At 55.4% G+C, this 17309-nt stretch overlaps 1 protein-coding gene across 1 annotated transcript in view; it reads left to right on the forward strand.

The window, feature by feature from the left end:
• Positions 1 to 17309, forward strand: part of SHANK2 (SH3 and multiple ankyrin repeat domains 2) — a 688546-nt gene that overhangs the window by 657464 nt on the left and 13773 nt on the right. Inside the window, exons 22-25 of the mRNA XM_011930122.1 lie at positions 6273 to 6403; positions 8352 to 8463; positions 9397 to 9417; positions 11003 to 13409. Of these exons, the coding sequence (XP_011785512.1) occupies positions 6273 to 6403; positions 8352 to 8463; positions 9397 to 9417; positions 11003 to 13409 (2671 nt within the window). The remainder of the gene's footprint in view (positions 1 to 6272; positions 6404 to 8351; positions 8464 to 9396; positions 9418 to 11002; positions 13410 to 17309) is intronic.

Consider the following 17309-nt stretch of genomic DNA (forward strand, 5'->3'; position numbering starts at 1 on the left):
AGGCTATGTTTCCATTGTTTTAAGCCCCCCGGTGCATGGTCATTTATCTTAACATCCCTGGCAAAGCACCTCAAATCCCAACTCTGTCCCTGCTGGCTTTACCCTGCTTAATGATCCCAGGTTTTCAGTTCTCCATCTGTAAAATCTTTGTTTAGTATTTAAGTGTTCTCTAAGCACCTGCCCTAGACCCCAGACCCTGTGCTGGGCTCAGGCAGAAGCCAGCTGTCAGGCAGGATTTGGGGTGGGGCCTCTGCCCCCGGGCACATGAAGAGGACTGTGGCCTCCACCCTACCAGGCACCTCTGACTTGTACCTTCAGACTCCAACCCTTGGAAGGTGTGTGACTCAGATCTGCGGGCCAGGACCAGTCCACCAGGGTCTAAGTGCACTGCCTCTTCGGAAGATTAAACCAAGAGGCCAGCCAGCTGGCAACAGCCGCTGTTTCTAACACACACGGCTTCTGTCCTCTAACATCTGGCACTGCAGATGTGTTTTCCTTTTGGAAATGGAGTGACATTTATACTGTCTCACCCAGAGACAGGATGTAGTGGCACTGCACCTCCAGAGAGGTAGACAGACCACTTCAAGCTCACATAAGGGGAGAGAGCAGTGGTTGAGAACCGACAGGGTCCCTGGATCATCTCAGAGGATGTGAAGCAGACCATGAATCGGGTCCCAGGAAAGCTGAAGAGCTGGAGCAGCCCTATGCAGCCCTCCACAGGGTCTGGTCTGCTGCTTTCCCCCAGAAGGTTCTGAAGAGTCTATGGGGAAACAGCTGGGCACTCTGCCCCTCAATGGAGCTGGCTTCCAGGCTCTGGGCCTGCTGTGTGGCCACAGGCAAAGGAAATCGCTGGACAATGGACCTAGCGTCGCTTCAATACAGAGCCCATTTCCTACCTGGGGAAGCAGGAGCCTTGGCCACCAGGTGCCTGTGTGGTCCTGGGCCTCCCGGCCTCAGCATGGACTCTGGAATTGTGTCACCCCTCGATTTGGTGACTCCCTTGTGACTCGCTGAGGATGCAGAGCAGTGGCAAGGTTTCTCGAGCACGGGGCACGCTGCTTCGTGCCCCCTATCAGGGGAACCTGCACGGAAGTCAGCCCGTGGTCCAGAGTCAGCTCATGGGCTGGGGGGTCTCTGGTAACAGGAAGGGCAGGCAGGTGACAAACCTACCACCTCCCCTCCCTTTTTCCTGTGCCTGGTCAGCATCACGTGTGTCTTCTGGAGAGAATACACGCTTGCTCAGAGGGCTGAAATGCGGGTGACTGCTGGGGCATCTTCATCAGCTCCTCACTGGAGTATTTTGGGATTTGACAGTTTCAAATCTGTCTGAGGCTCGTTTTCAGTCACTGAGCACTTCATTCGAAGACTGCCAGGGGCCGGATTCAGCTAATCCCCTTCATCCGGAGTCCCTGAATAAAGACCTAGTTCTGAGCTTTTATAAATTAACCATAATCCTTAGAGGCCTAGAATGAGAAGCAGGAATCTGCAGTCCTGTGGCTTTTCTGAAAAGTCTCCATATCCTGGTAAACAAGATCTCCAAGATAGGGACTGAGCAAGTCAGGCCAGCACGCTCCCACTGCCCACGTCCCCAAGAGACAAGAGCCAGGAAGGACCCACCCCCCTGTGGGGGACCAATGCAGGGTTTTCCTTTTTCATTTGAATTACACTAACTCTAACTTAAAAAGGAATGCTAGCCCCTGACCCTGTCACCCTAATACACCCGGCTGCTCTCACCTGTTCTGGTTCAAAAGAACGTTTGTTTTGGGGTTACTGGGAAGGGAAAGGTTTAAAACAGAGACCAAGTGTCCACAGTCAAAGTGGCCACAGCTTCAGGGATGCACCTGCAGGGACTTGACCAACCCCACCCTCCGACGTGGCCACTGTGATGATGGGAAGGGCGCCCCCACCCCTGCCTCGTGGTTCTCCTGGACGAGGCAGAGCATGCCAGTGCTGACCCCAATCATTTCCAAACATTCTGCAGCCGTTGCCCACCAGGGCCCAGGGCTGGGCAGCCCATCCACATGGCAGGCACAAGGCTCGGGGGACCCCATTGCCAGCCCCAGCTCCCGCCTGGTTCCATGGTTTGCTCCTGTATGGCCTTACGCATCTCAGACCGACCTGAAATGTTTTCTCTTCAATGAGGGAACAGTCCCTTTACGACAGCCAGCTTCTCATGAGGATGAGAAACAGGATGATCAGCCCAGAACCTCCCCCTGATTCAGGGATGGTTGTCATTACTGACCAGGACGCCTGTCCTTCACCCTGGGCACACAGTTACATGAGGTGTATTTGGCAGGATGCCTGCCACAGGCCCTGAGGTCCTAAAATCACAGCCTGTAGCCTGTTCATTTTGGGAATGTGAGGATTCACGGCAGTGCCCCGGGGAGGCCAGGCAGCAGATCCTCAGTGTGCAGTGGATGGAAATGAACCAGCCTCATCAGCTGTGGAGTTTGTTAATACATAAAAAGCAGACGCATGGCTTCTGGAAGGGCCCAGTTGGAAACAGGAGTTTCTTGAAGATTTGGCTCATTTAAATTATAATCCCAGGAAAGCTGTTACGCCCTAGAGTCCCTCCTTCTTTGATGTGCCCAGACATGGCCAACAGCACAGCGGAGCCTGGCCATAGCCTTCCCACACCCACCTGCGCTCAGGCCTTCCCCTGCAGGGCCTTGGCTGTCCTGCATCTTCTGGGTCTGACACCTCTGTCAATGTTCAGTGATGATAACTTTCCTTCACCTCAGCTATTCAGCCCTGGCTGCCACCTTAGCCTCTGAGCTTACCATAGCCTGGAAGTCGGCCAGGAGGGATGCCCAGGGGTTTCTGGCTCGCATGGGCCTTCCTGCATCTCCACAGGTGCAGGCCTGAGCACGGGCAGGTGGCAGCCAGGAAGGCACCCTCCCCCGTGTGCACCTGCGTATAGTATCCGGCGGGCTGGATTCTGTGGGCGTCCCCAGACGCCCCACCTGGAATGCGCCCATGGGATGTTTTGTTGGGCTCCAGCTGTTCTTCCCCTAACTTGGTGGCATCCCTTCTGGGTCATGTTCATGGAGGTACATGCTGCTGCACCCCACTCAGTCCTCACCCTCCACTGGGGTCAGAGGAGGGGCCCAGGCCAGCACTGTCAGGAAGCAGGTCTGGGGCATCCCCACCCCACAGTGCCCTGGCTCACCACAGTTGTGGGACATAACTCCCTGGTGACAGAGGCACATCTCAACCCCTGTTTCACTGGAGAAAAATACTCTGGGGGCCACCAGTGGCCACATCTCAGTTGAGGCAAAGAATAGCCACTGCCCAGCACCCCCACTTCCAGGGACAGACCAAGCTGGAGCTGCACGTCACAGCCGGCCAAAGCAGATCACCCAAGCATCAGCCTGGTCCTGAGTCAAAGGGGAACAGCCCAGCTGATGGGCAAGGCCAGGGCAGAGAGGCCTGCACAGAAACAAATTCGACCCCAGCCATCCAAGGAGTTCCACCCCAGCCCTAGGAGGGGAAAGGCTCCTTGGAGGAAGCAAATTGCTGGAACCATGGCAGGTGGACCCAGCCCGTGCAGCCCAGAGAGATTGACAGGGACCCTAGCAAAGGGAATGTGAGACGAGGCAGCCGTGCAGCACCTGCTGCAGCTGGAGGAGCTGGGCTGAGGAGGGCAGAAGAGGAGGGTCTTGAACACAGGTGAGGACAGCACGGCTCTGGACTGGGGTCACAGGTCGCAGCCAGGATGTCCCCACTGCCAAGTGAGATGAGAATCGGATGTTTCCTACCGTGCCTGACCAGTTCCCTGAGGAGCAGATGCTTAGCATCCACTGGGGGAATGACAAGACCCCAAGGAGGCATCAGGCTCGTCAAAGAGCCAGCAGGGCTTGTGGGTCCAGGAACCACAGGAGAGAATGCGTGCGCAGGGATGCAGCATTGGGGCCCAGTGAGCCCGCAGGCCTGGTCAGCTGGACTTGGACATGAAGGGAGAGTGCTGTTGGGGGAGATTGGGCTGCCCGGACACTATGGGGCAAGGGCTTTCTTGCTTTGCGTGAACACTTGGCATTTTGCTGACAACTGGAAACGTGGTCCAGGCCAGAGGTCGGCAAATGCCTCCCTGAAGGGCCCGATGGTAAGTGTGCTGGGCATGGCAGCCATATGGCCTCTGCTGCACATTCTCCTGCCTTTCCTTCCCCCTCCTTGTTTGAAGGCTGAAAACATATGGCCGGGCGCGGCGGCTCACACCTGTCATCCCAGCACTTCAGGAGGCCGAGGTGGGCAGATCACTTGAGGTCAGGAGTTTGAGACCGGCCTGGCCAACATGGTGAAACCCCATCTCTACTAAAAATACAAAAGTTAACTGGGCATGATGGCACACAGCTACTCAGGAGGCTGAGGCACGAGAATTGCTTGAACCCAGGAGGTGGAGGTTGCAGTGAGCCAAGCAGCCTGGGTGACAGCGAGACTCCATCTTAAAGAAGAAAAAAAAAAAAAAAGTATAGACTGACCTGAGGTTCTGGCCCAGTGCGGGCAGGACTGGTCCAAGGGTCTGGAAGACAGGCCTGGAACCAGGCCCCTCATGCGGACTCTACCATGAGAGTGTCCACAGGTGTCAGAGTTATGTACGTCTCAGCCGCTCTGCAAGGTTGAGGGGCCATCACAGGGTGCCCGGCTCAGTGTCCCCAGCACACCCCCATTTCTTCTCCCCAAACTTCTGTTGTGGGGACCTCTGGTCTGGGCTGCCTTTGTCAGGAGTCTGATGCCTTTGTGTTGGACAACCCTGAGCCATGCTGTGGCTCTGGAAGCTTTGCCCATGGGTCAGCTCCCCGTGAGAAGCTGCCATGACAGGTAACTTCCACCTCATCCTGAAGAACAACTTGGAGATGGGGGCCTTCCTCCCTGCACTCTGCTCAGCTCCGACCCACACAATAGCCCCATGGCTCAAAGTCTGGGCAGGTCTTTAGCATACACTTCATGGGAGGCCACCAGATGCCAAGAGTGGGCTTAGGGTGGCCAGAAGGCAGAATGTTCTAGATGGCCTGCTTCTCCCCAGGGAGTAAGGCCAGTGCTATCTCAAAGGCTCAGAATGGGGTACACCCACCAGGCACCGCACTGGCTTTGTCCCAACCCAGTGACATCTCAGAAGTACAGCTAGGGTCACCTTTTCCACAATCGGGACTGGAAGACCAGTTCTCCAGGTCTCAGTGGCACAGGGCCCTTGCATTTAAACAGCCCTAGACACACCCTTATGCCTGATCCCAAATACCCTGAGATGAAGCTAAGGTATCAGGAGAGCTCCAGGATGTGCTTCAGTTTTCAAGTTAAAAAAAAAAAGTGCTGTAAATGTCCTTTTAAAAAAGCTTTTGTTAATTGCTAAGGATCCCTTATAACTAAATTTTGGCTTTCATTTTTTAAAAGGAAATGGGAAGGTTCTGCGTTGGGGAAAATAAACAGAGACCTTCCCTCTGCAACACTTACTAACGCCTGGGGCCCCTGAGCACCCAGGCAACACACCCAGAGAACCCTAGTCACACCGCCTTGGATGGCAGGTCCTCATGTCTTGGCAATCACAGTTACAAAGGAGCCATATTTCTGAGTCTCTTTTAAAAAAAACAAAACAAAAATTCAAAAAGTCAGTTTAGTTAACCCTCACAAGAATAAATCCCATTAGTAAGAATAAAGTGATTCCACTAAAGAAATGGCCCAAACACCTGTAATCCCAGCACTTTGGGAGACTGAGGCGGGTGGATCACTTGAAGTCAGGAGTTCAAGATCAGCCTGGCCAACATGGTGAAACTCCATCTCTACTAAAAATACAAAAATCAACCGGGCGTAGTGGCAGGTGCCTGTAATCCCAGCTATTCGCGAGGCTGAGGCAAGAGAATTGCTTGAACCTGGGATGTGGAAGTTGCAGTGAACCAAGATTGCACCACTGCACTCTAGCCTGGGCGACAGAGCAAGACTGTGTCTCAAAAAAAAAAAAAAAAAAACAGAAATGTCCGAAAAAGCTTCAGAGTTCAGAGTCCTTGGCGGGCTGGGCACTTCCGAGGAGGCGACAGAGCTGTGGAGGGTCTTCTATGTCCACACCTCGTGCACGCCTCCAAGGATAAGGTCTGGGAAAGGAGCCCATGCCCCAGTGGGAATGCATGTGGCAGAGGCACACGCATGCTCCTCACAGCAGCAACAAATGCCCCCTGCACAGTTCTGGATGCTGGAGTGGCTGCTGCACCTGTGCGCTTTCCTATGGACGCCCAGCTTCCCCCACTGGTGATGCTGCTCCAATCCTCACGGTTCTATTGCAGATAAACCCGAGGAGATAGTCCCGGCCTCCAAGCCCTCCCGTGCTGCTGAGAACATGGCCGTGGAACCAAGGGTGGCGACCATCAAGCAGCGGCCCAGCAGCCGGTGCTTCCCAGCGGGCTCAGACATGAACGTGAGTGGCTGTACCTTGGGACCACGCGGGGCAGGGGCCGGCAGTGACCCAGGAAGTGGGTGGGCTGTATCAGTAGCTGAGGCGCACATGCTGTCATGTCTGGTTCAGGCTGTCCAGAGGTGGGGCCCAAATCTAAGTAGCCACAGGACGAACAGCCGGGTCCGTGCAGACTCACAGTGGTGGGACAGAGCAGGCCACATCCAAGCCCTGCCGCTCCCTTACTGCACTGACTGCCTCTGCTCGCTCCGTGCCCTGACCCTCAAAGGTGTCCCGTCATACTTTGCTGAGGACCTGTGAACACACGGATGTAAGGGGCCTTGACGCACGCTTCAGACAGAGGTGATCTTGCCTCCTGGCCCACCCAGAGCACAGAAATGCTCCGGTGTGGAAGAGGCCGTCTGTCCCACATCCCATGTGGCAGTCCCCCACGTGCTCCGAGATCCTGGGCGGCACTTGTCCTCGGAGCCCGAAGTGCCATGAAGGGCTTCAGTGTCTGCTGGGTAGAGTGGGTGCCTGGCTCAGAGCAGGCTGCCCATGCCATGGTCACCTTCCCTAGGCAGTCAGGAGGGCACACAGCTGGAAAAGGGCCTGGGGCAGAGGCTGCTCGATTCCCCCGGGCACATCCTGAGGAAGGCGTGGCCTCCTGGACCCTTGGATTGCTCTCCATTTTCCAGAGGCAGCCGTCTGAACCTGATGTCAGATTCCGGCACTGCCTACCTGTCGTGATTGCTTACCTAACTTAGTGTTCCCTTTGAACCAGTATCAAACTGCCTCACTATGTCTAGCCTTTTCTTGAACAGTAACACCTATAAATATTATAAATTTACCACAAGGCTTTTCTGTAATGTGCATTAAACAACTGTTAATGGTTACAATTAAAATATCTGCTCTCACACCTCCTCCCATCACCTCTGAACTTCACAAGGGGCCTTGCCCTTCAGGCCTTGCCTGCCTGTCCTTGCCTCCCTCTTTGTTCCCAGTCCTTCGCAGCACCCACGTGCCCCATCTAGTTGGGGGGTGTCTGAGACAAAGTGCCCTCGACCTCCCAATTTCCCCCTCCAGCCTCAGGGCCATACAGTGAGACAAACAGAGGCTGTGGACACATGGAAACTGCATCTCCAAGCTGGAGTAATAAAAGCTTGCACACGAATATTTCCATTGAGCTTCCGCATCTGATATTCTTCTGGGTTGGCCTTCAATACTACGAGTTTGGGGCCCTGAGCCATCTCAATTTTGCAAACAAAGCAGCAGCCTGGGGAAGCGAAAGGGTTGGCAGCACCAGGACTCTGCTTCCCAGGTGGAGGAGGGGAGCTCTAGCCTCCTCCTGGAATAGGCCGAGGAGGGAGGAAGCTGGGGACAGCCTGCTGCTGCAGACTCCACACTGTGCCCCCAAGCAGCTCCAGGGCTTGGCTCAAGCTCGCTGGCACATCACACTCACCACACACTACCCTAATACCTGGTTGGCCTTTGCACATACTGTGGAGCTAGTATCATGAAAGAGGAAACGGTAGCTCCTATGGAAGGACTTGATGGTCACATGGCACATGGGGAGCAGCGTATGGACCCAGGCCAGACCCCACTGCCCACCACTCTGTGCCCTTTCCCACGGGACATCCAGCCTGGCCCCCATCTCAGAGAGACGTGTCTGTCCAGCTGCTCTGGCAAATGGTGTTGCAGCAGACCACACCTCCATGGAACAGGGCATGCTGCCATCCTAACAGGGCCAGAGGCCAATAGCAGCTGCAGGGAACAGGAAAGGCACCTAGAGAGGCGCTTCCTGGGTCCTCAGTGCTGTGGTTCTCATCAGCCCCACTGGAGGTTTGCGGCAGCTCCAGAAGCAGCTTGGGGAAGCCACAGTGACAGACGTTCCCTTGTGGCCTCTGGGCCCTGTGACCCTGGGTGAGGGCTGGCCAGGGCCGCATCTCACGCTAGGCTCTCCGGTTTGCAGTCTGTGTATGAACGCCAAGGAATCGCCGTGATGACGCCCACTGTTCCTGGGAGCCCAAAAGCCCCATTTCTGGGCATCCCTCGAGGTACGATGCGAAGGCAGAAATCAATAGGTAAGAAGTGTGGCACTCCCCCACAGAAGTTGCCCCTGGGCTTTCAAACAGCCTTAGAGCCCCTCGGAAGTTCTGACCCCTGGGCCTGCCACAGTTGCCTTGGCGTCTCACCCCAGCAAGGCCCTGCCAGCCCACCTACCAAAGGGTAGGAACCTGGCCTTGCCCACCCGGGAGCCATTGGAACATCTGAGTGGCATGAAGCTTATGCCCCCTTAAAGGACACAAAATCCACTGTGGCTTCTGTAATCTTGAAGCCCAGTTATCTGTGATAATTCCAGCAGAGTAAAGGGGCAGGGGGGCCAGGATGGTCCGAGCCAGCCCCCATGCCCCACCCTGCCCTGCTCAGGGTGGGACGGGCGAGTGGGTTCCCTGCATTCCCCAGCCACCACCAGGCCTGGAGGATGAGCTCAGCAGATATACTTCCAAGGGTGGTCTGGTCAGGGTCTCGAATTCTAATGAAATAATGTACTGTGTGTTGCGGAAAACTGCCTTCCTTTCTTCTTAATGTCACAATTATTCCTGTTGACTCTGTTGCAGGCAAAGGTACACTTGACCTTGAGACAAGGTCACACCTGACCCTTTGAGACAGTCCCTTTGTGAGATAATTCAGCATTGCCTTTATTGTGTCAATTCTGATAGCAGCTAAGGCCCTTGCCCTGTGAGAGTTGTGGGGGCAACCCTGGGACTCTGGTCTGCCCAGCCCACCCCAGGGGCACTGTCCTGTGTGTTCTGGAAATGCCTCTGGGCTGCTGTGCAAAAGCGCAGTGTGCTTGTGAGTCTGAGGTGGATGACTGTAGGCAGTCACTAGGCAGTAAGTGGCCATGGAGGTGGTGTCTGCTGTGCTTAAAGCTCCCCCTGCACCAGCAAACTCAGGGAGAGCTGCGTATTTGTCTTGCGGTTACTGGTTAATAACAACTGATTTCCTCCTGTCAGACAGCAGAATCTTTCTATCAGGTTAGTGAACCCTTATGGTTTGGAATCTGTAATCTGAATGTAACCCAGTTTACTTTATAAGGTGTATTCTTAAATTAGTACTCCTTGGGAACATAATTGCCAGACAACCAACTCAGAGTGACTGGTCAATGGAGAACGCCTTGAACGAGCCATCTTTGCAATGCCAAAATGTCCTCCCACAAGGAGTATGTTAAATTTGGAATACCCTTATCGAATGGAAGTTTTCATTGGAATAAATTATTGTAGTTTGTCCTAGGAATTTTTTTTTCATTTCAAGTAATTTATTTTGCTACCTCTTTGAAAACCCTGCATGCTCCTGACATGAAATCCCCGTGCCGTGCGTCTGTCGGTGCGTGTGTGCGTGTCTCGCTTCCCTTCTCCCTGAGTGCTCCTGTTGACGTGTCTGTGTCTTGAGCTGTTGAACAGTCTGTAAAGTCACACCCAGGCAACACACCCAGAGAACCCTCAGGCCACGCTGCTGGCTGTTGTAGGACCTCAGCTGCACCCCACACAGTCAACATCCACGTATTTTCATTAGGTCAACTCATACGTTGTGCCAGTATGAGGTTCTATCAGCTGTGATCATGGTGGTCCACTGGGCTCTCAGCCCCTGCTCTAGAGGGTCTTGACAGGACCACTTCCAGGGCTGCCACTGGGACCCAGAAGGGGCTCACTGAGGCCTGGCTCAGGATCCTACTCCTAGCTCGGGCCGGGATCTTTAAAGGAACCTGGGCTCCCTCCCCTCAGGGCCAGGCTCTAGAGCCCACATGGCCCCTCCTCTGAGCTGGCATTCCCCAGCCATCCACCTCTCTGAGGGTCCAGAGAGCTCCAGGACACACAGAACCCTTAGTGGGGCCCAGTGAAGTCAGGCAATTAAAGGATTCACGTGACCCTGGAAGAAAAGCACCTCCTCCCAGCACACACACAGCCAACCGTGGGCAGATGGCTTCGCTCAGGGTGGCAGAGGCCTCCCTGTACATCTGGGCAGCCGCGGGGCTCAAGTGCCATCTGGATGGTGGACTGTACACCATCCTGCCACATAAACACAGCAGTACCCGCACCCCTTTGCTCTCATTTCACACGGACAGGTGACAGCTTTAGGCCCCTGCCCTAAAACCCCCCAGGAGCCCTTACCATGTCTGAAGGGGCGTGGTGGAAGGACACCTCCTGGTCTAGCCAACCCCGCCCCAAGCACAATGCCAGCACAGGCACACGTGCACACACACACATGCAGCCCCAAGGCAAGCTGCCCGCTTGGCCTGCAGACTGGCACACAGCTCAGCGTCAGGAGCCCTTCTGCCCTGGCCTCACAGAGCTCCCCTGCTGCAGCCTGCGCCTGGAGGTCCCGCAGCAGCAGCGCACTCACAGCATCCCCAGTGCCTTTCTGTTCTTCCCTTTCTTGTCCTTCGGCTCACGATGGGCCATGTGACTAACCACTTGGCACTGTGGCTTGTGCTGTGTTTCATGAACACCCGCTCATCATCTGAACTTGTGAGTTTGTGGAGACGTAGCACATCGCACGTTCCTAGGAACTTAGGCTTTTTTGCTATTGTGACTTAAAGCTAAACCTATCTTCTACTTGTAGGAATAACAGAGGAAGAGCGGCAGTTTCTGGCTCCTCCAATGCTGAAGTTCACCAGAAGCCTGTCCATGCCGGACACCTCCGAGGACATCCCCCCTCCACCACAGTCTGTGCCCCCGTCCCCACCACCACCTTCCCCCACCGCTTACAACTGCCCCAAGTCCCCAACTCCAAGAGTCTACGGGACAATTAAGCCTGCGTTCAATCAGAATTCTGCCGCCAAGGTGTCCCCTGCCACCAGGTCCGACACTGTGGCCACCATGATGAGGGAGAAGGGGATGTACTTCAGGAGAGAGCTGGACCGCTACTCCCTGGACTCTGAAGACCTCTACAGTCGGAACGCCAGCCCACAGGCCAACTTCCGCAACAAGAGGGGCCAGATGCCCGAAAACCCGTACTCAGAGGTGGGGAAGATCGCCAGCAAAGCCGTCTACGTCCCCGCCAAGCCCGCCAGGCGGAAGGGGATGCTGGTGAAGCAGTCCAACGTGGAGGACAGCCCCGAGAAGACGTGCTCCATCCCTATCCCGACCATCATCGTGAAGGAGCCGTCCACCAGCAGCAGCGGCAAGAGCAGCCAGGGCAGCAGCATGGAGATCGACCCCCAGGCCCCGGAGCCACCATGCCAGCTGCGGCCTGACGAAAGCCTGACCGTCAGCAGCCCCTTCGCCGCCGCCATCGCCGGAGCAGTCCGCGACCGTGAGAAGCGGCTGGAAGCCAGGAGGAACTCCCCGGCCTTCCTCTCCACAGACCTGGGGGACGAGGATGTGGGCCTGGGGCCACCTGCCCCCAGGACGCGGCCCTCCATGTTCCCCGAGGAGGGGGTGTTCGCCGACGAGGACGGCGCTGAGCAGCTGTCATCCCCCATGCCGGGTGCCACGCCCAGGGAGCCCGAAAACCATTTCGTGGGTGGCGCCGAGGCCAGTGCTCAGGGTGAGGCTGGGAGGCCGCTGAATTCCACGTCCAAAGCCCAGGGGCCTGAGAGCAGCCCAGCAGTACCCCCTACAAGCAGCGGCACAGCTGGCCCCGGGAATTACGTCCACCCACTCACAGGGCGGCTGCTTGATCCCAGCTCCCCGCTGGCCCTGGCACTCTCCGCAAGGGACCGAGCCATGAAGGAGTCTCAGCAGGGACCCAAAGGGGAGGCCCCCAAGGCCGACCTCAACAAACCTCTTTACATTGATACCAAAATGCGGCCCAGCCTAGATGCTGGCTTCCCTACGGTCACCAGGCAGAACACTCGGGGACCCCTGAGGCGGCAGGAGACGGAGAACAAGTACGAGACCGACCTGGGCCGAGACCGGAAGGGCGACGACAAGAAGAACATGCTGATCGACATCATGGACACGTCCCAACAGAAGTCAGCTGGCCTGCTGATGGTCCACACGGTGGACGCCACGAAGCTGGACAATGCCCTGCAGGAAGAGGACGAGAAGGCAGACATGGAGATGAAGCCAGACAGCTCGCCGTCCGAGGTGCCAGAAGGTGTTTCCGAAACCGAAGGTGCTTTACAGATCTCCGCTGCCCCCGAGCCCACCACTGTGCCCGGCAGAACCATCGTGGCGGTGGGTTCCATGGAAGAGGCGGTGATTTTGCCATTCCGCATCCCTCCTCCCCCTCTGGCATCCGTGGACTTGGACGAGGATTTTATTTTTACAGAGCCATTGCCTCCTCCCCTGGAATTTGCAAATAGTTTTGATATCCCCGATGACCGGGCAGCTTCTGTCCCGGCTCTCACAGACTTAGTGAAGCAGAAGAAAAGCGACACCCCTCAGTCCCCTTCGTTGAACTCCAGCCAACCAACCAACTCTGCAGACAGCAAGAAGCCAGCCAGTCTTTCAAACTGTCTGCCTGCCTCATTCCTGCCACCCCCTGAAAGCTTTGACGCCGTCGCCGACTCTGGGATCGAGGAGGTGGACAGCCGGAGTAGCAGCGACCACCACCTCGAGACGACCAGCACTATCTCCACCGTGTCTAGCATCTCCACCCTGTCTTCCGAAGGTGGAGAGAACGTGGACACCTGCACAGTCTATGCAGATGGGCAAGCATTTATGGTTGACAAACCCCCAGTACCTCCTAAGCCAAAAATGAAGCCCATCATTCACAAAAGCAATGCACTTTATCAAGACGCGCTCGTGGAAGAGGATGTAGATAGCTTTGTTATCCCCCCGCCCGCTCCCCCGCCCCCGCCGGGCAGCGCCCAGCCTGGGATGGCCAAGGTTCTCCAGCCAAGGACCTCCAAGTTGTGGGGTGACGTCACAGAGATCAAAAGCCCAATTCTCTCAGGCCCAAAGGCAAATGTTATTAGTGAATTGAACTCTATCCTACAGCAAATGAACCGAGAGAAATCAGCAAAGCCAGGGGAAGGACTGGATTCACCCATGGGAGCCAAGTCCGCCAGCCTCGCTCCAAGGTAAGTCCGCGGTTGGTGCAGGTGCACACCACTCCGCGTGCACTGTCCCTGCTGACCAGGAAAGGCCCTCGGGTAGCAGCCCCAGCGGACACGAAGAGGGGAATTCGTAAAGCCTGTGTGGGCCATGTCTGTTAATGCAATAACACTTCTTTTTCTCATGCTCCTGGACTCTGGGACAGCCAAGTAATGATCACAGCCATTCTGGTGGGACACAGCACTCGCTCATAAAGACCTGTAATGAAATGAGGTTGCTGGAAGCCCTCCCCACTGTGGCTTCCAAAGAGAAGCTCCACTCTCTCCTCTGTGCCCTCCAGATCTCTGCCAGGACCACCTAGAAGGCCATTTAGAGCCTCACCAAAGCCCAAACCAAGCTTCGAGTTGGTTGCAGGAGACCAGCTGCCCCAAGAGGGCAGCGAGTGGGTGGGTGGCGGGTGCAGGTGTCTGAATACACGTGTGGGTTCTTCTCCCCCCATCACTACCAGGTTTGCGGGCTAGGGAGGCACTGGGTCATGACTGTACTGGTGAACTCCAAGTGCAGTACATTCTTCCCTGCCAGCCCACCCTGTCCCAGGGGCAGAAGCCTCCAGCTGTGTCCATGTCAGCCCTTCACAGTATCATGCAGGGTTTACATTATTTCCATTGGAACTGAAGGTAGAGGAAGCCAGGAGTCATTTCTAGATGCAACCAGAGGGCTCTATCTGAGGCTGTCTGGAAGGAGCCTATATTTGATCTTTCTTGCACTGCTATAAAGAAATACCCGGCCGGGCGCGGTGGCTCAAGCCTGTAATCCCAGCACTTTGGGAGGCCAAGACGGGCGGATCACGAGGTCAGGAGATCAAGACCATCCTGGCTAACACGGTGAAACCCCGTCTCTACTAAAAATACAAAAACTAGCCGGGCGAGGTGGCGGGCGTCTGTAGTCCCAGCTACTCGGGAGGCTGAGGCAGGAGAATGGCGTAAACCCGGGAGGCGGAGCTTGCAGTGAGCTGAGATCAGGCCACTGCACTCCAGTCAGGTCGACAGAGCGAGACTCCGCCTCAAAAAAAAAAAAAAAAAAAAAAAAAAGAAATACCCGAGACTGGGTAATTTATAAAGAAATAAGGTTTAATTGGCTCAAGCTCTGCCGGCTCTATGGGAAGCATGATGCTGACATCTGCTTGGCTTCTGGAGAAGCCTCAAGAAACTTTCAGTGACCACGGAAGGGGGAGCAAGAGGGAATCGGGGGAGGTGCCACACTCTTTAAACCACCCGATCTCGTGAGAGCTCACTCACTAGGTACAGTACCTGGGGGGATGGTGCCAAACCATTCATGATAACTCCCCCACCATGAGCTGATCACCTTCCCGCAGGCACCTCCTCCAGCGCTGGGGATTACAGTTTCACATATGAGGTTTGGGTGGGAACAAACCCAAACCGTATCAGGGCTCAGCGGTCTGTGGCTTTTCCCATTGGCTCCCGTGATGGCTTAGGGCTCTTGGTTCTCCTTCCCCGTGGCAGGCACCATTTTGCTCTTCCCCAGGGAGCAGCATCTTCAGTCTCTCCCACTGATATTTGATCTCGGGCTTCATCATTTTGACGAATGAAGCCTCTCTCCACACCCCTGCTGGGCAGGCATTTGATTGAAGCCACTCAGTGCGGTCATCAGTGACATCACATACAGCTGGGGCTCAAGATGTAGCCTGAGAGCCCCAGTTTTCCCAGTTATTTTTCAGTGTGGATGTAAATAAGTGACTCGGATGCCATCGATTACTCTAGAGGAGTATCGATAGACTGGCACTGGTAGAGAGAAGCACAGTTACACGGCAGACATTCAGACAGTGCCTCCAGTCAAGGAGAAAGTCTTTAAGAATTATGCACATATATACCTACAAGTACACTCAACAGCCTCCAGGAATTTTGAGAAGGGGTGTTGCTTTGCCGCTCAGGCTGGAGTGCTGTAATGTGATCACGGCTCACTGCAGCCTAGACCTCCTGGGCTTAAGAAATCCTCACACCTCACCTAGCCTCCTGAGTAGCTAGGACTGTAGATGCATGCCACCACACCCAGCTAATTTTTTTTTTTTTTGGTAGAGATGGGGTCTCGCCATGTTTCCCAGGCTGGTCTTGAACTCCTGGGCTCAAGCAAACCAGCGGGCTCAAGCGAACCACTCGCCTCAGCCTCCCAAAGTGCTGGGATTGCAGACATGAGCCACTGCACTGGGCCAAAAATCTGAAAAACTGACTAGTTTAACCCTTCCCCATTACATACTAATGTGGCTCTTGCGTCATTACTCTATGTGGAAGCAACAATTAGGAGGCCTTATCTTAGTGTTTCACATTTTTACAAAAGACTTTCACATGGGTGGGTAATTTTTATGACAGCTGGGGCGCAGGTATGAGTCACACCCATTTTTCAGAGGATAAGCAGCTTGTCTGCATACACAGCCAGCAGGAGATAGAGCTGGGGATAGATAGGGACACAGGCTGGGGTTTCCTGACTTTTACTTCCCCTTGTAAGAAATGTCTGCAGTAAGGAAGGAACTGGAAGGGAATGGCTCTAGGGCTGGAGGAAGGAATCCACTGTTCAGGCCAGCGGAGCATCCTGCACCAAGCTCTGCTCCCCAAGCACTCTACCCGGTGAGTCCAGGGACCTCGTCCGTGGGGGCCTCTCCCTGAGTGGTAGCTGGACAGCTTGTCCCCTCTACTTGTCTTCAGGCTGGGCCAACTCCTGGGGTGCCCACAGGGGAGTGGGACTCCAATTTGTGTGTCTCTAGGGTTTCTCTGCCCTGCATTGCTCCAGGGGGACCCTGAGTGGGGGGCTGGCTCAAAGCAGACCTCACAGGGCAGAATCCTGCTGGACTCTGAAGGAGAGCAGCTGCATACCACTGCCGACCCACGCTTGGGTGCCAAGAATGGCCGCCTCCCAGCTGTCCTGTTATTTATAGCCCAGCTCTCTTACAGTAAGAACAGGAGCCCACACCTATGACACAAAGCATTCACTAAATGCCAGCCACCGCATTCCACGGCACCCCTGAGCCAGAGCCTGTAATTTTTCCTGCTGTGCAAACAAGGAGCCCAAGGGCAGGGCAGTCAATCTACTGAGCCAAGGGTACTTCACAGGAAGACACGGAACGAGACCCCCAACCCACGGAGCTGGCTCAGGGTTTGACTCCTGACCTTATGGGAGCCAGGGACTGCCTTGGAAAGAATGACCAACTGGCAAAGCGAACACCTACAAGGCTGAGACTGCCATGGGCAGGACTGCTCTCAGGCCTCTGACTCCCCTTAGGCCCAGCTCTTTGGTCACCATGAGGCTAATAGCAGGTTTAGTCACTAGGAGGTCACCCTGTGGCTGATAACAGCAGGCTTAGTCACTAGGGGTTCACTGGCACTGCCAAGCTCCCAGAGGCCATGTCTGTTCCTTCCTGCTCCCAGCCAGGGGTTACACTTTACACTCAGGGTTGGACCAGAAACAGGATGCCTAAAGCCGGAGGACAAAGATGAAGGGCATTTGCTGTAGGCACTAAACTAGGCTCAATTCTCTCCCTCGCCCTTGCTTCTTGGATCTAATAACCTCACCAGGCTGAGCACTTGGGACAAAGCCCCCATGGAGGTGCACCAGTCACGGGACACACTGATAAGGACAAGTGGGGGGGGGCGGTCAGTCAACCACCACCAGGGGTTCCAGAATTGCCAGGGCAACAAAGCTGCCCTCCTTGCCATGAGGGCTGTCTCCTCTCAGCCACAGACCTATCTCTGGGCATGTGTCCTTTGCTGGGCATGGCCTTCATTGATGGGCCCTGGGCATTTGATCTTCTGAGGATCAGAGGGAGTCTTAAGAACTCTCGACCGGGCGCGGTGGCTCAAGCCTGTAATCCCAGCACTTTGGGAGGCCGAGACGGGCGGATCACGAGGTCAGGA

This window comes from Colobus angolensis, unplaced genomic scaffold (genome assembly GCF_000951035.1).
Source record: "Colobus angolensis palliatus isolate OR3802 unplaced genomic scaffold, Cang.pa_1.0 Scaffold84, whole genome shotgun sequence".
NCBI classification, from domain to species: domain Eukaryota; kingdom Metazoa; phylum Chordata; class Mammalia; order Primates; family Cercopithecidae; genus Colobus; species Colobus angolensis.